Source organism: Phalacrocorax aristotelis, chromosome 3 (genome assembly GCF_949628215.1).
Source record: "Phalacrocorax aristotelis chromosome 3, bGulAri2.1, whole genome shotgun sequence".
Taxonomy (NCBI): Eukaryota; Metazoa; Chordata; class Aves; order Suliformes; family Phalacrocoracidae; genus Phalacrocorax; species Phalacrocorax aristotelis.
In genome coordinates this window covers 94629963-94651734 of record NC_134278.1, presented here as the reverse complement: position 1 = coordinate 94651734, position 21772 = coordinate 94629963, and the positions used below count along the sequence as shown (strand labels likewise).

Sequence of the window (21772 nt, the reverse complement as noted above, 5' to 3'; positions counted from 1 at the left end):
GGCAGTGGGCCCCTGGGGCGTCAGGTCCCCCAGGAAACCTCCCTATGGGCACCTGTGGTGGGCATTGCCTCCCTTGCTGTGCTCCCCACGAGCCAGCCCAGCCCCACAGTGGAGGTTTCCTCACCTCGGGGTGACAAATGCAAGACAGCAGTATGGCATGAGGGGCGCTGGCCTCACACCCAGGGCTGTCACAGCGCTGGTGGGAGCTGGGGAGTGCGGGGGCTGTTTGGGAGTCCAGGGGTGCGGAGGGTACAGGGAGTGATATGGGGCAGGGGTGGGGCTATCAGAGCTTCCCCACTGCTGCTGCAGGGGCCCCGAGGAACATGGGTGCAGATGGCTGGGGACTCAGTGCTGAGAGTACCTGCGTGGGGGTAGCACAACTCTGGGTGACACGAGTGGGGGGACCAGGAATGGGGGGACATTGCTGGAGGGGGCTGTGGGGCACAGGGTGAGTGGGTGGTACTGGGGACACAACTGCGGGTGGCTGTGGGGGGACGGGGTGACACAGCTAGGGGTGTCCCCAGGGTCACACGGTGAGTAGGGGGGGGCACGGCTGGTGTGGCTGCAGGAGGCGGGGACGCAGCTGTGGTGGCTGCGGGGCACAGGGGGAGTGGAGGGAGAGGGGCGGACGCGGCGGCGAGCCCCATCCCCGGGAGCCGCCCCGAGGCGAAGGGACGCGGCGCGCGGGCTGCCCGTCCGTGCGCGGGAGCCGCGAGCCGCCCGCCCCCGCCAGCCGCGGGCTGCAGTGCGTGCCGCAGCGCCCCCTGGCGGCGGGTCATGCACGCGGTCCGGCGCCGCACGCGCCCGCCCCCGCCGTTTCCCGTGAGGCGGCGCGAGGCGGCGGCGCGGTGCCGGCATGGCGGGGTGCGGCGCCGGCATGGCGGGGTGCGGCGGGGACCCCCACCGGCTGCGGCCGCGGCCGCCGGCGCGGAGCCTGGCCCGGCGCGACCTGCCCGGAGCCCACATCGAGTCCTTCAACTACGCCGTCAGCGAGGGCGTCTACCGCGCCGTGCAGGTGCGGAGGGTGGCGGCAGCGGCGGGTGGGGTGGCGGCGACGGGGTTGTGGGGGGCGCGGGGGTGCGGGGCCACCGCCACCCCCTCCCCCGGCGCTTCAGTGCGGTGCCGTTGCAGGATCTGTCCCCGGTGGAGTTCGCCCTGAAGGACAGCCGGGTGTCGCTGGCCGTGGCCGGGGTGTCCATCGCTCCCCCCGCCGTGCCGGCAGGGACGGTCTGCCAGGAGAGGAGGGTGTTCCCCGCCGAATGCCGCGGCCTCCGCAGCACCTACCGCGGGAGGATCCTCGTAAGTGTCCGCCGTGCCGCCACGCGTGTCCTTGTCACGCTGGGTGCCCCCCTGGGGAGTAACGCCCGCTGAGCTCTTCACGCGTTTCCGTGCGCTTTAAAGACCCCTTCCCGGTTCCACCCGCCTCGGGCGGGTCTCTAGGAGCTCTGTCCCGCGTGGAGTCCCGGTGTTGGGGAGGTTCGAGCCCATTGTGCAAGCTTGCCTGCAAACCGGCCTCCTAACGAGCCCCGTCTCCGCTGCCCTTCTCCTCCGCGGGACCCTACCTGTCTCCTTTGTGCTGCTGTCACGTTTGCCTCGCAGCCAGCCAGTCCAGAAGACCGCGGAAGGAGACCCGTGCCAGTCTGGAGAGCATGACAGTCCCAATCTTGTCCCTGCAGGAATCCAGGTTTCAGAAGCAATGTTGCTCCCATACAGAAATCTAGAGTTATAAATCCCTCTTGTTCACATCATAGGTTCATCGTTTTCCTGAATGGCTCTGAAACTTGCCCAGAGAAGATGCAGCATTCTCAGCACATGTTTTGTGTTGCACTGTGAAAGGATTGCACAGCTGTTGCTCTTTTCTATTAAAATTGTGTAATCGTGTCTGAGCTGTACGTTTGCATGAGGCACCTGGTGCGAGGGAACGCTAGCTTGCAATTTCAGTGGGTGTTGTTATTTAGTTTGTCCGAAGCGTTACAACTAACAGTGATAAAAGCAACTGTAAGTGCAGTATCTTATCTGAATATAAAAGTGGGGCAGTTGCAGATCATTCATAGCCATTTTCCCAGTGGCTCTTGGATTTTCCTGAGCTAGCGATGCTTTTATTTTTCATACCTGAATTATTTCCCATCTCTTTTCCGTTGTTTGTTTCTTTAATTATATTTTGAACCTGTGTGAATGTTTGGAACAGTTGGAGCAAAACATTTTGCTGAGCCTATGTGAGAAGATACTGCCTTGTGCAGTATCAGCAGGTTGGTTGATCTCTCCCACTCCCTGCCCTTGCACAGCAGGAAGCAGTATGTAGTCATTCCCCGTTTCCACTGTCCTGCCTTTAACCACATACCCCTCCCTCAGATTCTTTCTGCAGTTCTGGCTTCCCCAAGGTGAGGTCTCTGAGCGGCTGCTTATATGGGAGCTGCTCTGTACCCTTAGTCATTGCTTAAGCTGGAGACCAGAGCTGTGCAGAAGTCTAGCTGTAAGGCTGCACCGTGGATTTGGAGGGACGCAGTAACTTTTCCCTTTCGTAGTCCTTCCTAAGACTCAATTTACTCTTTCAATTGTTGCCAGGTGTGGAACCAATGTTTTTGTATTGCAGTGCTGGTGTTTCTTTCTTGCATGGCGGCAGCTTTTTTAAAGCTTGTTCTGCATATAAAGTTTGGATTGTTTGCTCCCACAGTGCATTTTATCACCTTGTTTCTTACAGTCAAGGGGTCCTTCTGCACACCCACTGCCAGATCTTGTTATTGTAAATAAATTAGTTTCTTCCACACACACCTTTCTTGCTTTTCAGATCATTATGAACATGTTAAACAAGTCTTAGGAGAGGTCTCTGCAGGCTTGTAGCATGGATGTCCTTTCATTGAGCAGTTTCAGTTTTCTTCTACTTTTAACTGTTTAACTTCTGAGGATTCTTTTCATATACTCTGCATGTCTTTTTTTTTTTTTTTTAATTATTATTTAGGCTGCTCTGGTGAAGGGTCTGAAAGACAAAGTAGCCTGTATGAACTTTGTTTGCTCTGCTTTACCCTGCTTCCTTACTAGCTTCTTTACCTAGTTCAAGACTTGTATGATTTCCTTCTGTAAACTCATGTTGACTATTTTCCAAGGAGTAATCTTTATGCACATATCTACTAGTTATGCTTTTTATTATCCTTATTACCATTTTACAGTGATAGAATTTCATTAAGCAGATTGTGATTATGTTAAATGTACAGTTAATATAGCAGGAAAGATTAAAAGGGCAACTTAATTTGCTTGCTGTTTGCGTTATGTCGTTTTAGGCTGACATCAGCTGGTCAGTGAATGGCATGCCACAAGGGACTATTAAACAGCCCCTGGGGTATATTCCGATCATGGTGAAGTCCAAGTTGTGCAACCTCTACAATGTTTCTCCACAAGAGCTTGTACAGCACCATGAGGAGGAAGAGGTAATGGGGATTTTGTGGGTCAGGAAAAGCTGCATTTTACTTGAGCGGTGTCTCAGGCCAGCTTCTTTTTACAGAACTTGAGCATTTATGTTTTATTTCAAGTTTGATTTGTTATTTTCTCTGAATGTACCCTATTTATGGTGGTAGCTTGCAGGATCTTGAAAAATTTGCAATCACAACTGTCTTTGAATGCAGGGATCTCTTTGGTGCTAATACCTACTGTTCCAGTATATGACTTCTCAACTGCTAACTGGCAACTGAGGCTGTGTAGCTGTGAGTGGGCCTCTGTGGAGACAAAGATTTGGAGAACAGGCATTGAAAGAGACGTTTTCATTCTCAGATGTCTTCTGCAGCATTTTCCTTATCTCCCCAGTAGCATGTCAGCTGTGGGAAACTGAATACAAAATTACTTAGTACCATATTTTGCACTCACAAAAAGAGTGTGCAAACTACAGAAGAAAATCTACAACGGCAGGCATACTGCTCCTGCCCGCCTCGAATGCCACTTGTACCTGTATTTGTAGTATTACTTGCTATTGAAATGCTTTTTGTCTAATGGCATACTCTTTGGGGAGCTATAAATTTGTCAGTGTTAAACCTGTATGTGACCAGAAAGAGGTTTTCTGCACTGAAGATCCTTCTGGTTTATAAACTCAAAATGAGAACTTCAGAGTATTTATTAAAAAGAACAGTTAATGTCAGCTCTTCAAAGCTGTTCAGCTGACCACACAGGTTTGGGTTTTTTTCCTTTCTTCCTTTAAATTGTGGAACGTGCATCCCTTCCCTTGCACTGTGTGCCACATTTAGACTTAGTAGTCGCTGGCAAGGGGTGCAGGCTTTCCAAATGCAGGCTGAAACACGTCTTGCTATGCTTTTCATAGTTAAAACATTAAATGTTTGTTAACGTATAACACAGGCATTTTTGTCTTTTACTTGAAATGCTGGATTATGAATTTCTAAGCACATTAAAATTATTTTTCTTCTGCCAGGAAATGGGAGGCTACTTTATAATTAATGGCTTAGAAAAAGTTATTAGGATGCTGATTATGCCCAGGCGAAATTTCCCTCTTGCAATGACAAGACACAAATGGAAAAACAGAGGCCCTGGTTTCACAGAGTATGGTAAGTTGGACAGTTTCCTGCGGCATCCTGCTAGTAACTACTTGAGGACAAGCAGGAGTGACCATCTATAGGTGACTTTGGGGAGTTTAGTTTGGTGTAGCTCTTGTATAACACTTATATGTTTTACTACATGTTGAAAATTAATTACCTCTGTAATGGTACAAGCATGAGGCAGGTGCTGGCCTTGTGGGAGCTGTCCAAGCCGCCCATGCTGAGCAAGGAGATTGTATTCCAGGCCTTGCAGTACATGTAACCTTTTGTTATGTGGAAGGTGTGACTAAAACCCTGCCTTCAGTAGAAGCTGGTGTAAACTGCTGAACTTGTTTCACTAAATTTGATTATCCATGCTTTGAAATGTCAGATTTAATTTACATGAAGCAGATTAACTAGATTCTTGGCTGTCCCATACCTTTGTCTTGTATACTCAGTAAAATTAGTTTAAAATTTAATTAAAGGAGAAAAGTTACAGTTTTAAACTCAGGTGTTACCAGCTGCTGATTTGACTGGACCATGGTGCTTGAGCACACGCTCTAATTCCACATTAATTCATTTTGAGGTAGTGCCAGCTTAAACGGTCCCATTTGGTTTAGTTTTCTTTTTCCTGCAGTGGATAGCACAGGACAGGACCAGGAAACACTGCTGAACACAGAGATGTGAAAACTAGAAAACTAGACCCAGAGTGCAATTGGAAAGAGTACTTGTGCGTTGGTGTATCTTACAACCTAAGGTTACAGACAGAATAGTTGAGGCTTGGGACTTTCCTTTTCTTAAAAACTGTATGCACCTTCTAAGCCTCTCAGCAAGTGTGCTGGCTGTCCTGAGACATTTGTCCACTAAGAACTGAATTGAGCTTGTGTATTTATTTGAAATGGGAGACTGGTGCTGAAACCAGTGATCTGTCTCTTGTCCTCAGCTGTGAAGTACCGAAGTTTCTCTCATGAATTGTCTCACACCTGCTCGGACACATCACAGCAATGCAGCCAGTTGGTTTTGTACAGCTCACATTGGTCTTTGCTTGTGTTAATTTTTGCAGGAGTAGTGGTGCACTGTGTTAAGGATGAGCACACTGCAATAAATATGAACCTTCACTACTTGGAAAATGGTTGTGTCATGGTGAATTTCATTTTTCAGAAAGAGTTGTTCTTCCTTCCCTTGGGATTTGCTCTGAAGGTAAACAGCTAATGCTCATTATTTCTGTGTTTAATAAATACAGAAGTTTTGCTAAACATTTTTATTTAAGTAACTGGGAAAAGCTAATTCTGTATTAAGTATTTTCAGTCATCCTTCCTATACTGGCTGAAGAACTAGAGTCCAAACCAAGCCTATGCTTGTAATGTAACACTTGGCTGCAGCAGAGGAAGTGTGTGCAGGGTCAGGAGAGGAGAGCTACGAGTGGCTTTTTGTTAATGAATGCTCTGGATTAATAGCTCTTGGAGGGTAGAAGAGTTTGCTACCTAATGTGAAAGATCTCATGAATCTTTATAAACAGAATCACAGATGAGTATCCAGTGGGTGAACAACATTAATCATTAAAGTCAGGTTGCCCCATCTAAAAGTAAACCAGTGAATTGGTGCTCTTTTTTTTTTTTTTTTTTGTTAAAGGAGAAAACCAAAATGCTGTTTCTGATTAGAATTGGAAGCAATGAAAATCTAGAAGGATCTATATGGGCACATTTGATGCATGTAAACTCTTCTTTGGATGGCAGGCAAAAATTTTACTTGAGCCAAGACTTTTTAAATTCTCCTCTAAAATCATGCTTTCTGTAGTAGCGGAGCCAGAGTACTTCAGCTGTGTATTTTACCTACAACAGCTAAGTCTTCAAGCACATCAGAGGCCTGCGGCACTACATGATGTAAATCATCCTCAGTGAATTAATATCTTCTTCTTTCAGCCGTCTGTATTCATGCTGCTGTTGCACAATGCATTTCACTTTTTCTTCGACTTTTGTTTCAACAAAAGTAGTTACCAAAAGTAGCTGATTACCTGTTGGTTTAATATGCACAGTAATTGTACTGACTTTCTGGTAGCTCATGAGATCTCAGGATAAGCAGGCCATGTTCTCTGGAGTTTGAATTTTTCCATAAGTAGCCATTCTCTATGGGTTTGCATCCCCCGCCCCGCATCAGTCAAGCTCTGTTCTGTACTGGTTTCCCAGTGGCCTGTCCAGGTCCCACTGCAGCAGAATGCTGCTACGGCTGCCTCACTGCACTTCTGGCTGTAATTCTGGTTTCTTCTTGCTGTTTAATCATCCCAGTGCTCTCCTCTGCTGGACAAGAGGCAGCATGTGCTCTGGCTGCTTCCAGGTTGTATATGTCATGATTACCAAGAAGCAGAGCTGAGCTTACATTGCCCCCTTTCATAAAGAAATCTGCCTTAGTGTCTTTTTCATGCAGCCTTCAGTTTTTCATTAACTTTTTGAAGCCTACTTAAATGTGGTGAACAAAGAGTTTATTTAAAGATGAGGTCTGTTTACAAGTAAATGCAGAAGTCGTTGGTGGATAATATATTTGCTTAACACTGAGGTAAAGAAACAACTAGGAAACCATTGTAACACCAAGAGCTATGAACACTGGATTTAAGTATGAGCTTCAGTATATGAAGTGCTGAAACTAAAGTGAATTCTTTCTAATCTTCATCAAAAGGCTAAATTGCCTTTTGGTTTGCATGAGAATAAGAAGCAGCTTGAGACAATGCTGAATTAAATTCTTGTTTCTAAGTGAGCTTATTCTATAAATATATTAGTAAATCTTACCTAAACAAGAGAAGCCTGTTAATTTAGAAGGTGCAAGTTGTTTTTTTTCCAAGGGTCTCGTTGGACTGGGAGTACTTGTTATCATCATCAGGGTATGAATATCCCCTGCATTACTCTGTAAGCACCTCTGCCCCACAGTATTTTTCAGTCTGCACAGTGGAAGGGTATTTCCAGGGGACTGAAAATCTAAATTGGTGGGGTGCCCAAGTTCTTTTGCTGTATTTTATGGACAGATGTTGCTATGATTTTCTTTTCTGATCTGTTACACTTCTGTATTTCAGGCATTAGTTAATTTCCCAGACTACCAGATTTTTGAAGAGTTGGTCAAAGAAAAGGAAGGGGACACCTTTTATGTGAACTGCGTTGCTGAGATGATGAGAGCGGTAGCGGATGCAGGCTGTTTTACACAGCAAAACGTCCTCGAATACCTGGGAAAGAGCTTCAGAGTAAAACTTAACCTTCCTGAGTGGTACAGCAATGAACAGGCTGCAGATTTCATTTTGAAGTAAGTATGCATGCATGTAGCAGTGTGTGATTCAGTGTAATTGTACTGAAATTATAGGCAGATTTAAGAGTTCTCTGCCATATTACATGGCATTTTGTTAAGGTTTTCATATGCACTTATAAAACCGTAGCTAGTGGCCGGTTTTTGATGGCGATGGCGTGAAAAGCCAAAATCAGGCCTCAATAGTTTGAACGAGTATTAAGCAGGTATTCTTTATTGCAGCGCTGGACGCACAGGGGATCACTCCTCCTAATGTGCGTGCCCGCACAGGGTTAGTTACATAACTTCTACAAGCTTTACATGCATATTCATTAGTTTTCTGAGAAAAGATATACCTATTCATTAATTTTCCAAGAACTCATTCTCATATGCAAATGTCCTTTGCGCATGCCTGTTGGTGTCTCCGGGTGGTCGCCAGGGGTCTCTGGATGAAGGATATACTCTTCCTCACTGTCTCTGCTAGTTAAATTTTGCTTTTGCGCAAGCTCCATTCTGAGATCACGTATATACTGTCCTTGAGGAATAGTCTGTTCTGGTTTAGTGTTTGCTCTGCAGTTCCTTATCTTTACGGTTCTGTACATCTGCTTTTCTAAGGTCAAATGTTGTTGTGAAATTTTGTTTAGGCGCTTTTTGTCTTGAAGCCTTTCTGACTCCCCCAAAGCAACAAGTTTTAGTCGCAACAGTTCTAACTCTATCAATGGGACTCTGGGGTATTATGATAATCTGTATTTGTGGTGTTCAGAAATATGTATTTTGATGGACTGACACAAGTATCCCTAAAACGGTTTCAGGAGAGGGTATCAGTTGTTATTCAGATGTGATTTTCTGATGTATTTGATGAAAGACATTATATTTAAGATTAAGGAAAAGAAGGTTAAAGTCTGTGACTGCTGGAGGCTGTATTTGTTAAACAGAAATACTGCTGTGGAACTTTATCAGTTTCACATAGTTGTTGGCAGCTGATGAGGATTACATTTATCTTTTAAAATGGTAAAAATTTAATGCTTTAAAATCTATGCTTCTTCCATGGAATAAGTTAGAAAGGAATAGAAGAGCTGGTTTTGAGACTACTGGTGTGACAGACTTTCAACTAAATAATTTCTTTTTCTGGTAAAGCATGTGTTTGCTTTTTGAGAGGTTTTTTAGTACATGAAAAATATATTTTGGGATGCCCAAGTCCTTGAGTACTTGCAAATAGGGGGTGGTCAGGTGGCTGGAAACACAAAGGTGACCTGCAGGTGCCTCAGAGGGGCACTTAAAAATCCATAGACCAGCTGGAAGCACAGAACTTTACTGAGAAATGTGAATTTCAAGGAAGTTAGAATTGCTCTGATTTTCTTATTTCTAAATATTCTGGTCAGTGGTTTGTTTGGGGATTTTTTTTAACTCTATGTTCTGCACACATTATTTGCCTCAACTGAGGAGGCAGAAGAGGAGGAATAGTGAAAACATTAATTGGGATGTACCCTCTATGTAAGAGTACTGGAACTGTGACTTATCTGGACAGAACATGCCTTCGGAGTTTTGTCTTGCTTTGCAGTGAAGTTGCAAAGGCTTCAGTAGAGGGCGATGTAGAGCAGAAGAGAAAAGCTGAAAAAGTCCTTGAGTGCTGATGGAAGACTATATAGCACTTGTGTCTTGGAGAGCGAGTGATCTCCTGTGGCTTGGAAAGCAGTCGATCAGCTTTATTGGGACTTAGGTGTGGCTTTCCTTTTTGCTTGTGCTAGAGTGTGGTGTTCAGCCCACAGTTTTCCACGCGTGGGTTGAGAGTAGTGTGGAGGTTTGGACTTTCTGTGGCAGGACATTGCTGGTGTTAACAGAAATGTTCTGTGGTTTGCTACTAGTTTCCAGCTCAGATTTGGAGTGGGGTGTGTGTATGTGGATATGTGCATGTAAATGATGGGTGTCAGAGCTACTGTAAAATATCACACAAACCTCATCTTTTGACTGGTCCTGACTCAAATACCTGTTTACATAAACTGTATGCTTATAAGGGCATCTTACATGGGAGCAGGTAAAATCAGTCTTTAGCAAGGTTCACCTTCATGTAATCAACCAGGTATATCCTTAACAAAACTAGCCCCTTAAAGACAATTTTATGATTATATAATTATATAATTTTCAGCTCAATCTTTGCTTTTTTCCTTATTTCTTGGAATTTTTATATAATATTAAGGGCAACTGGAAAAGCTTGTGCCTTGTTAGGCTTTTTAGACAAAAAAAAATTTGGTTTGCAATTATTTAGGAGGAACTTGAAGAACAGCTAGCATGAAGAGACAGTGCTAGTTGTCTTCCTTTCTCTTCCTCCAGCAAGTGTATCTGCATACACCTGACAAACAGAACTGAAAAGTTCTACCTGCTTTGTATGATGACCCGGAAGCTGTATGCTTTTGCCAAAGGGGAGTGCATGGAAGATAATCCGGACAGTCTAATGAATCAAGAAGTGCTTACACCAGGACAGCTTTTCCTTATGTTCTTAAAGGTAAGCTCTTACGGGGTTTAAGCCTGTGAATGTTTAAGTCATCCACCAGACCCCACAGTGACTCATGGGGACAGGAGAAGTGCAGGAGCCAGACTGGGTATGCTGTGAGTGCTGAGAGAGTGCTGGATGTAGCGTAACCAGGCAGTGTAGTTGAGGAAGGCTTGGCTGTCTCAGTGTTGTGTACTAAATATGCTGAAGAAAAGTCTGTACAAAACTGGGAAAAAAAACGCTTTGTAGCCTTCCAGAGCAGATGAAAGTGCCCCATTCAGGGTGGGAGCAGGAAGGAGGAAGACTGATCCTTCTGGTGTTTGAAGAGAGTTTTGAAATAGCATGCTTCTGTTGTATTAATTGACATGGGAGCGGAAAAGATCTCCCTTCTTGTGGTGTTGCTGCTGTTTCACGTGGCAAATGTGCAAAAAAATAGCTGTGTCCTTCCCTCAGCCCCGTTTTCCAAAAGCGATGATTCATGTTGTCATCGCTTTTCCATCTTTAAATTCTTTTATGGATCAGGAAATTGATAGCATGCTTCTGACTTAACGCAGTTAATTTATTACTGGTGATGTAAAAATGCCATTACCTAATCTATTCCAATTCTATATGAATTCAGTTTATTTCTAATGATTCCTCATTTTAGGATGCTGGGAGGAAAGTATTCCTATTCAGAAGCCTGTCTATCCCATGAAAATCATTGTGGAATAGTAGTTCCTGTCCCCAAATAAAGACACTTCCCTGAGTCATTAGATAACGCTTTCTTTTCCATTTGAGCCAAAATTTTCTTTAGCATTGTTTTGTTGAAAGAATACTAAAACCTCTCTAGTACTTGAGTAATTTCAGTGAGTTTAGAAATTTTTTAAAAAAAAAAGAGAGTTCTATGAAGCATTTTAGTGCTATACGGAACTGCCACCAGGAACCAGAACCAGAAAAGGTTCCTTTCCTGCCTGGCCCTGTCAGATCAGCAGGGGGAATGAGTTAACTGCCCCTTTCGTGAATGCAAAGATCCTAAATAGACTGGAGCATACAGTAGGCACAGTGTGGCTGTATAGAGTGGGTTTTTACTACGAGTTCAAAGTATTGCTGAGTATCTTAAGTACTTTTCCCTGTTTTCATATAGTTTCTAAGATCACAGAAGTGATAAAATTACAGTTAAAATGAAAGTCCAGACCACTATCTTGGATTGTCTCAGCAACATTTAAATACTGTGTGTCCATGACCTTCAGGTTTTGGTATCTAAACTTACTCAGTAATGTGGTTTTACTTCGCCAGTGTACTTAGCAGGCTAATCAGTGGAGTTATTCTTGTGGTCAGATTGTAGGTACAATTTCTGCTTTGGGTTTTGTTTGTTCTGTGTGAAATTCTGTTATTGTACTTAGTTTGTCAGACTCATCCCTGGGCTGGGTGGAAGTGATTACAAAGCTGTTGGATGGGTATTTTCCTTGCAGGTCTGTGTTGGCGTGCTACCATCAGAGTTTTTATAAAATGAAGTCAGTGTGGGAAGTTTGGCTGGAAAACTGTTAGTTTACTAAAAGTTGTCCGTCCTGCTGATTTCAGAGGATTTCTGTAGCATATGCAACTGATGTGAAGTTCTAATTTGAGCCTTTGTGCTCCTGTTTTAAATTTAAATCTCTCACTTTTAAACCGTAGGAGAGGCTTGAAAGCTGGTTGCAATCTGTTAGGTTTGTTTTGGAGAAAAGAACAGAAAAAGCAGATATCAGCATAAATGCAGACAGCTTGGTGAAGGCATTTGGCCTGGCAGCAGACTTTACCAAGCCATTTGAATATCTTCTTGCAACTGGTAACCTGCGATCTAAAACCGGTAAGAAGCCTTTTTTTCCTGCTAAACAGAATGAGAAACAACATAAAACTGAGCTCTTAACTGCAAACAACTGTTCGTGTGCAGACATTGTACACTGTAACTGAATTAATGAAAGTGGTTTGAGGAAAGGGACAGTTGAGGAAAAAGGCAAGATTTCTCCCCAGGCATGGATTTTATGCATGGTATAAAACAGGTTAGTTATTAAAGCAAAGCCTCTACACAGGTAAATAGTTGAAACTAAATTTAGCATTGTCCAAAACAGTAACCATATTTTGGTTTGTTTTCCCAAAGATTATCTCTTCTTAAGGTGCCACGTAAGACGGAGAAGGGACTGCCCCATTGGTCCTGTGAGCTTAAATGGAAGGGAACTGCTTCGCTAATGTATATTTCAAATTTATCTGGTGCTGCCCTGAAGTGTCTAGTGTGATGATGATGTAATGGAATGCCCACTAGAAACTGAAATGAGATTAGAAGGCCATAGAATTTCAGTAAAATGTACCAGCTGCGAATCCCCAAGTCACTTCACTGGGAATGACTTCCATGTGTTTCTAAAAGCAGATAGATTTTAAGAGATAGCTTGGAATTCAAAGTCTCTAGGCCTCTTACAGGTCACTCAGCTGCCTGTGCACAGGCAGCAGCACACATACCTTCTGTTTTTGGGATCCTGCGTGAGCATCTCTAGGCTTGTATGTGAAAAAGAAGAAACTGCCTTGTAATATTTATTTGTGAATTTGTTTGTTAATGAATTTGTTATAACCTTTATTTGTTAAAGCTGGATGACGTCCTGACATAGCTCTCAATTTTGTTCCCAAGGCCTGGGCATGTTACAGGACAGTGGTCTCTGTGTGGTGGGAGACAAGCTGAATTTCATTCGCTACCTTTCCCACTTCCGCTGCATACACAGAGGTGCAGCATTTTCCCAGATGAGAACTACAACTGTCCGCAAGCTACTGCCCGAATCCTGGGGGTTCCTGTGCCCTGTGGACACCCCAGACGGAGAACCCTGTGGTCTGATGAACCACATGACAGCTGTGTGTGAAATAGTGACGGAGGTGGTGCCCGTGACAGACATTCCACCTTTGCTATGTTCCCTGGGTATGTTTTACTGGCTTGATCATTTAATGAAGCAGTCTTCTTTTTTTACCTTTCTGCCCTGCAAACCCATATCTGGGAGAGGTTCTCCAGATGCCAGCACTGTATGCTGTTAACTTGACAAGGTGAAATAAAGGTAGACCTGTACTTGCTGTGCTTCTGCTTCGTGGTAACTAGCACGTCGCTTATACAGGCACATCAGCCTTTTGGAGAGTGTAAATGTCTCTTAGCTGTATGCTGTAGAGTGAAGCTGTTCGCTTAAGCACAGGGAATTGCACAGTACAAGCTCTAAGAAATTGGACGAAGCAGTGACTTTCTGATGCTGCTGGTGACTTGAATTCAACTGCCGCTCACTTGTGATTACCACAATAATGGGAGTCCTTATTTCAGTCAGAAAAATGGGGGGGTAGCGGCATTCTTAGTTGTGCATGTTTTATATTTTCCATTAAGTAGTCTACAGCTTTGCCCTGTAGGGCTGAATTTTTTGATGTCTCAGAAAGCTTTTTGGTGTGGATTGAGGCTTCCTGCAGAAATAAATTCTATGTTTGGTTTGGTGTTTTTGGCTGCTCCTTCTGCTAACCCCCTCTTCTCACAGGTGTCACCCCTATTGATGCGTCTCCAAGCAAGCCTTACGCAGAGTGTTACAGAGTTGTGTTGGACGGCTCTGTGGTGGGCTGGGTAGAGTGGGACCTGGCTCCCGAGATTGCAGAAACCCTCCGCCGTTTCAAGGTTGTCTTGTTTAATATGTTTCTTAACTAAACATCCTCAGTATGCAGTGGTCAAAAATAGGCATGTTTGGAATGTTTTGTTTTTAAATGTCTGGGGGCATTTTTTGTTAGTTTGTTTTTCAGTCTGACCCAATAAGTTATCTCTGGGTGTATTGGAGTGAGCTTTTCTGTTTTTCTTGGTTTTGTATGTTTGTTGTTTTGTGTATGTTGTTATGTATGTATGTTTGGTGGGTTGGCTTACGAAGTCATCATTTTTAGAGGAACTTTTTTCCTTGAAAATGGTAAGGTAGACATACTCTATCCTTTTGTTGGTGGAGATTTTTCTAGAAGTATTTTTAAAGTCTTCTCTCCACCATTTTATATTAGTGGCTACACCTGTAGTTGGCATTTTCGTTGTGTAGCCTGTTGGATGCAGCTTAACTAAACCAGTGTTGGTTTGTGTTTATAAATCAGTATTTCTTATATATTGCACAAACAGGTAACACAAGAGAAGAGATTTCCTGCACGGGCAGAAGTGGTCCTTATCCCAATGACGGGAAAACCCAGTTTGTACCCTGGGTTGTTCATTTTTACCACCCCTTGCCGGATGGTGCGGCCTGTCAGAAACCTGTTCTATGGAAGGAATGAATGGATTGGTACTCTGGAACAGGTGTGGTTTGTATATTTCCTTTATAGAGCTCTGGCTATTACAGAGGTACCTGGCATCAAAAATGATGTTTTGAAAAATGTTTGTGAAAGGAGCTGAGGGTGGAACACAGGTAGCTTGTGTTGAAGAGCTAGAATAGGTGGCAAAAGGGTTTCCTCACCTCCTGCTAATTGGTTTCCGGTAAATGTCTTAGATGGACTGTAGGAGTCTTTTTGAGATATTGAAATCTGCTCTCAGTGTTAACTTAGTGAAGCTTCTGAGGTGAAGGATTGCAATCTTGTGCATACTGTCTCATCTTGTGTTACACCATATTCTCCAAATGCCCATGGGCAGCCAAGCAGTGGATTGCCAGGGAACTTGCTCATTTGGAAGAGTTAAAATAGGGTACAGGAAAGAGGAGACGTTACTGCAGTTACTGTAGTTTTGTATTTCCAGACTTGCTTTCCATGCAGTTGTCTGTGATACTGACAGGGAGATTAACAGGCAAGAAAAATATCAGACAGCTGACAGATACTAAGGTGCAGACAACAACCACAGCTAAAAACTGAAATGGATAAAAAGACATCAGAGGCAGCCTTGTGTTGCTTCTTGCCCTTTACAAGAAGGAAGAGAACAAGCGTTGTGTGATTTGATGCTTGCAGATCTTCATGAACGTGGCCTCGCTGGAGTCAGAGGTGGTGCCCGGAGTGACTACTCACCAGGAGCTCTTTCCTCACAGCATTCTGAGCGTGGTAGCCAACCTCATCCCCTTCTCCGACCACAACCAAAGTCCACGAAATATGTACCAGTGCCAGATGGGTAAGTGCTGTCCTACTTAATGCTGCAAGTCCCTGGGCAAGGGGCGGAGAGAAATCTCTCACGTGTCTATTCCAGTGTGTCTTCCCACATTCCCAAATAACATCTCTTCCCAGTGGTTGTGTCAACATTGGAGTTGATTAACAGCCATTTTGTTTTTTCATGGCAAGGTAAATAAAGTCAAGTCTATTGTCCTGGCTGCCTTCCAGTGGGTAGTTCTAGGTTGTTGCGCTCATGTTGCCTTCCGTAAGCCTTTAGTAAGTTTCGTTTTTCCTTCTTAATTTGATGTTGTTGATTATACAGACAAGCAAAGGGCACTATGCCAGCTGTTTGCTGGTGTTTGTGTCTGACAACTGTGCTGCCAACAGTATTCTTGTCCCCGCAACTGACAGAGGTTAACCTACCTCTGGCTGGTAGCTACTATAGATGCTCTGCAGTAGTTAGCATGAGGTTTTCTTGCCACCTGTTTTCAGTGAGCCACTGCTGTCTTGAAAATGCAGCTGTTGAGGGGACGCTTGCTAGGTATCTGTTGCAAGAGAGCAATACAGCACTGTGGCAACAGAGTGGGGTTTCTTCCTGACAACTATGACAAAGATTTAAATTTATTTATTGTTGTCTGAAAGAAGTTGGAATAGGGTATGTAGTGGGGTTTCAATCAGCTGAGCTGCAAGTGATGTGCAAGAAGCTTACTTTAAAAAAAAAAAAAAGGCTAAGAGAAAGCATGTGGACAGGGACTTCAAGAAAGCAGGTCTTATTACCTTGATAGCATTGCTAGCATATACATCTCTGACAATATTATCAACAAGATGTCCTTAAAATGCTACCACTTTTTCGTACTTTTCTGAAAGTACCGATGTGACTATGTTCAAAACTTGTTTTCCTTGCCAGTATATTTATACTGCAGAAGCAAATGCTTTTTGGCCTGTAAATATGTATGGTGTGTCTCACTATGGGAAACTGGGGAGAGGGGAAAAAACAAAACCCCAACCAAACAAAACCAAAAAACACCGCACCAACCTTATTGGAGATTTTGAAATTGCAGAAGAAACACAAAATTACAAATAGTCCTTATGAAAGGAATTGAGTGTTATCGTTCATAGAAACTTTTATAGCTGAACTTAGAGCAATTATTAAATTCCAGAGGTTTTATGATTGATAATCCCTCTAAATTGTAAGCATTTCCAGCTTTCTTCTTAACAAGATGCAATGAGAATGAAGCATAGGTTAACTTTGACTCGATCCTGAAGAAATCCAACTTTCTTTCTTTATAGGAAAGCAAACCATGGGGTTTCCAGTTTATAACTACAAGGACCGCTCGGATAACAAGCTGTACCATCTTCACACTCCCCAGAGCCCTCTGGTGCGGCCCAGCATGTATGACTATTATGGTATGGATAGCTATCCGGTTGGCACCAATGCAATTGTGGCTGTCATCTCCTACAGCGGCTATGACATGGAAGATGCAATGGTAAGCCACCAAAAGGAGAAATCCTGCTTTCCATAAAGGAATTTGATGTGGACAATTGGGAAGAAGGGTGGTACCTAGCTGAGAAGGCCCCGTTTTCTGCTTCTGCTAATCCACAGACTCTGTTAGTGCAGATACAGGAGCACAGCAGTTAAGTGTTGTTACCACAGGTAATGCTGGAGGTACTGAGAGTAGAGTGGAGCTCCCTTGTGCAAGGCAGTGGGCTTCCAGCATTGAAAAATATTGGGGTCATAGGAGGTTTGGGCCTTCTGGAACAGTGACTTTCTGGGAGGCTTTGTTTAGGAAGTCTGTGTTAAAAGGTTAAGCATTCAGATTGGAATGGAAAAAAGCTTTCTTTGTTGAAGTTATTAGCAAGTCTTTAACAGGGCTTTGTTTCTTCTTTTTAGATTGTGAATAAATCTTCCTGGCAGAGAGGGTTTGCCTATGGAAGTGTTATCAAGATGGAGAGCATTGACCTTTCCCTTAAAGCCACCAGGGCAGGTGATAATTTAGTATTTGGTGTCAGGCCTGGTGATCCGAATGTTATGGAGAAGTTGGACGGCGATGGACTGCCTTTTGTTGGCTCTATTCTACAGCCTGGGGACCCCTTCTACAGCTTCATGAACCTCAGCACAGGCGAGACCTTCACCGTGTATTATCCGTAAGTACAGCCTGTCCCTCCTGGCTCCACACACCTGGTGGTGAGCAGCCTGAGAGCAGCTGGCCCTGACAAGCTGCAGTATCTTTTCCTCCAGGTGTTCCCTTTTCTCCTTACATGATAGTGTCCAGGTCTTGACAGAGCATGAGGTTCATATTGTAGGTGACTCCCATGCAGGAATCACAGCTTTTCTCTATGCCAGTGTCTGCTGCACAGCCTGACTTATCCCAGGAAGAGAACGTGAGGCTGATAAAAAGAAAGACCTTGCAGAAATGTTTTGCTGTCTCCCAAGGACCGTTTCTCTGCCCATCCCCTGCAGTAATTTTCTGTAGCTTTTTGTTCATTGACTTGCATAAGGTGTTTAAAAAACCCAAAGAAACACCAAAGAGAAAAACAAAACAAAGTGCCTGGTCCCAGACACTTGCCAGAAAAGCTTGTAAGCAAAGTTGTTACAGGATTAGGAGTTCAAAGAGCATTTTCATTAACATTGCAGCTTCCAAACTGCTAGAATATTAAAATGTGTCAACTACATAACCCCCTCCCCCTGGAACATTTCAGTGAAAAGTTTTATAAGATTTTTGAACTTCAGTTGAAAGAGAGGCTGCTGAGGCTTTCATTAAAATCATTAAAATCCTCTTTAATTTTTTCAGGAAAGGGAAGCAAAAACATTGACAAAACCTGATATATTTAAATGCATCCTGTGCTCCCAGTAGTCCGTACAACTTCAGGCCTTACCTGTGTCTCTCTACAGCATTGATAGAGTGAGGGTAATGCTGCATGGTTATTCACATTGTGAAGGCAAATTAGTTTGAGAAGCACTTGGGTAACACAGTAACTGGCATTACTGCAAAAACTACTGTTTATAACAGATGGTGCCTTAGCCGCACTGGGGAGACTGCTATGGACTCATAGAATTAGTCGTCCTAGTCATAGAGCAGGGCTAAGAGCTTCGGCACCTGGTGGGGACCTGTAAGCTCAGCCTTGTCCTTGCGCTTGTGGAGCCCTCTTCCCAAAGTCTTGCTCCCCAGACCTCTCATGCCAGCCCAGCCTTAGTTCAGGTTCCTTACCCAGAGAGCCACTTTACCTCTGTACCGTTGAGCTTTTGTTCATTCTTCATCCAAACTGGATAAGTATTTAGGTTCCTACAGAGGGATGAGGTTCCCAGCTCTCAGTTGTTGGCTCCTGCCACCAATTTGCCACCCAGAGACCTGGGGCCCTTAAGAGGGAGTGATCCCTACTTTCCTAAGCGCTCCATACATCGCTAGCTAGGCTTGCAAGAGAGGGAGGACAGAGGCTTTGACTGCAAAAGCTTGAACAAGTTTGGAAGAGGCTTACAAAGTACAGTTGAGGTTTGGTTTTTGGTTTTGGGTGGTTTTTTGGTGGTTGTTTGGTGGTTGGTTTTTTTTTTTGCAATAGCCTGTACCCTGGTCGCATTTAGACACAGCAAAATAATAACCTTTGAAACAGAAGCTGAACTTAGGTATAGGCCTTCTGCAAACACCCTGTTCATTAGGTCTTCAAAGGAGAAGAAGAAAAGTAACCTTGTCTTAATATGGGACAAAATTTATTTATTCCTTAGCTGTTGTCTCCGAAACAAGTGGAGAGTTTGCGCAGAAAGCTCTGTGACAACAGTTAAGCCTGCGGCAGATACCTAGCCCATGGAACATCTGGAGCAGCAGCACACCCCTGAAAGAGGCACTTGTTGGCAAAGCCCTCTCAGTTCACACTGTGCCTTCCCTTTCTGCTCTGAACTTTCCTCTCTGCTTTGAACCCGGTTCTTTATTTTGGTATCACACCAAGATGGTGTGAATTTATTGGGGGCAGGGAGAGGGACTGCTGCTGTAACACCAAACAGACGGCACTGGGATGCAGTTTGTCACATAAAGCACAATACAGATGAACTGGGTTTAAATGATCTTTATATTAAATCATGGGTGACACGTTACCTGATCACCCAAAAGTTGTAGCTGTGCTTCTAGTATTAGAAAAAGCAAATGAATGGCACTTGTCTGATGCCATTGTATTGCTTCCTTGCCCTAATTCTTACACAGTCTGACTTCCCTCGCTACTGAATAGTACTTTTCAAGAACGGTGGTGTTCCCCGGTTGTCCCATGGCACTTTATGAGACATACAAAGTGGTTTGGGTTTCTTCCTTCATTTCCCTTTGCTAGCTAAAAATCATTAGCACATCTGACACCTTTGCTGTGATTGTTTTTCCACCTATGCAGGAATAAGGAAGTTGGCATTGTAGACAACATCAGGTTATGCAGTAATGACCGTGGCACTGGGAAATTCAAGAAGGCTTGCATCACTGTGAGGGTTCCCCGAAATCCAACGGTTGGAGACAAATTTGCCAGCCGTCACGGACAGAAAGGTATCCTGAGCCAGCTCTGGCCAGTTGAGGACATGCCATTCACAGAGAATGGGATGGTTCCAGACATCCTCTTCAACCCTCACGGCTTTCCCTCCCGTATGACCATTGGGATGTTAATCGAGAGCATGGCAGGGAAGTCAGCAGCGCTGCACGGCGTCTCCTATGACGCCACTCCCTTCACCTTCACAGAGAAGAACTCCGCTTTGAAATACTTTGGTGAGACTTTAGTGAGCGCAGGTTATAACTTCTTTGGGACAGAAAAGATGTACAGTGGCATCAGCGGGCTGGAGCTGGAGGCGGAGATCTTTGTAGGAGTGGTGTACTATCAGCGCCTGCGCCACATGGTCTCGGACAAGTTCCAGGTGAGGACAACGGGGCCCCGAGACGCTGTCACCAACCAGCCTGTCAAGGGGAGGAACGTGGAAGGTGGGATTCGCTTTGGCGAGATGGAGCGTGATGCTTTGCTGGCTCATGGCACATCCTTCTTGCTGCAAGACCGCCTGTTCAACTGCTCTGATGGTTCCATAGCCTATGTCTGCATGAGCTGCGGCAGCATGACATCTCCCGTGCTGGAGAAACCGCCACACTCCTCCTCTGTGACGAGCAACAGGAGGTACTCCTGCTCTGTCTGCAGCGAGGTGGACACGATCGAAGTTGTCCCTGTGCCCCACGTCTTCCGTTACTTTGTGGCAGAGCTGGCAGCCATGAACATAAAAACAAAGCTCAACGTGGAGTAGCTCTGAGCTTGGGGATGGCGATGCTGCTGCTGCTGGGAGGGAGGAAGCACGCATCGGTCCTGCCTTTGCCCACCGCGGCTTTCAAGTGTTAAGTCAGTTCTCAGGTTCTTCAAATGTTTACAAGGTTAATTTGATGATTGTATTGAGACAGGGCGGTCGCCCAGCTGTGTATGGTGAAGAAATGCGGCTCTGCTGAAGGTTGTTTGTACTTCCTACAGGATCACTAGCTATTGAGATGTGGCGTATGGCAATCAAGCAATACCGCTGCTCCCACCAGGCTGCTGTGTTGAGAGCAGCGGGGGTTCTTTGTTCTCTGAGCAATGGCTGCAGCTGCAAGATGAAGATGTCATAAAACAGCATGAAGTGAATGCTGGAAATGATGGAAAAAAAGATATATTTTGGTTTTTTGAAGAAAAATCCTTGCAAAACATATGCCTTAATGATGGGTATGTGTTAAAGCGATTGGACATGTTTTGTTTTGCTTTATTTGAATACATATGTCTTGAAACTCACGAAGAAGGCACAGTTCTACTGCACGAAGCTGCAGCCTCAACTGCAAGAGACAAAGGTGGCTGAGCTGGGCCTGTCCTGGGAGTGTTTGGTGCAGAACTGCCGTGGGGTTTGTGGGTATTTTGGTTATTTTGGCATGTTTGGCTGAAGAAGAAAGCAGAAGGCTTTCTAGCCGGACTCCGACACGATGCTGTGGGACGGCAGCTAGCCGTGTCCCCACCGAGGGGCACAGCCCCAGTCCCCTCCCACTGCTGCCGCTGCCCCAGTGGATGTTCCCACCCGCGTGGGGAAGCCGGGTGGGGGCCTCAGGCTTTTGGTTAAGAGTTCTTTTGTAAGTTTTTACATCACCTGTCCTCGGATCTGTGCTGGGGCGGGACCGGGACTCAGGGCCCACCGGGGCGGGGGCGGTTCTCCCAGGGCTTGGCGGGCAGCGGCAGGCGGGCGGCCGTGGGGCTGTCCCCTGTGGGCTCGGCTCGTGGGTGCCGCACGCCGGGCGGCTCCTGCCCGCTCCGCACCAACTGCAGCACCTCGGCGAAGGAGGGGGCGGGCGGTGGCGCCGGTGCCGGTGCCGGTGTCCGGGTCTGCTCCATGGGACGGCGGCGGCGGGGCGGTACCACCGAGAAGGCGGGGCGGGCGGGCCGTACCACCGCGTCCGGGGGGGGCAGG

At 45.1% G+C, this 21772-nt stretch overlaps 1 protein-coding gene and 1 long non-coding RNA gene across 2 annotated transcripts; one reads left to right on the top strand and one right to left on the bottom strand.

Moving 5' to 3' along the window:
• Positions 1 to 817: 817 nt before the first annotated feature.
• Positions 818 to 21448, top strand: POLR1B (RNA polymerase I subunit B). The gene is made up of 15 exons (XM_075088559.1): positions 818 to 1015; positions 1132 to 1299; positions 3279 to 3425; positions 4415 to 4547; positions 5581 to 5717; positions 7582 to 7805; positions 10116 to 10287; positions 11929 to 12100; positions 12914 to 13195; positions 13788 to 13921; positions 14399 to 14569; positions 15208 to 15364; positions 16633 to 16829; positions 17234 to 17487; positions 19714 to 21448. Exons 1-15 carry the CDS (start codon positions 857 to 859, stop codon positions 20594 to 20596), a joined length of 3390 nt encoding a protein of 1129 aa, XP_074944660.1. The 5' UTR covers positions 818 to 856; the 3' UTR covers positions 20597 to 21448.
• Positions 18096 to 21730, bottom strand: LOC142055098 (uncharacterized). Its single transcript, XR_012659806.1, has 2 exons — positions 21455 to 21730; positions 18096 to 20966 (listed from the first exon to the last, which is right to left on the bottom strand). It is a non-coding gene; the product is annotated as an uncharacterized LOC142055098 (long non-coding RNA).
• Between the last annotated feature and the right edge of the window lie 42 nt (positions 21731 to 21772).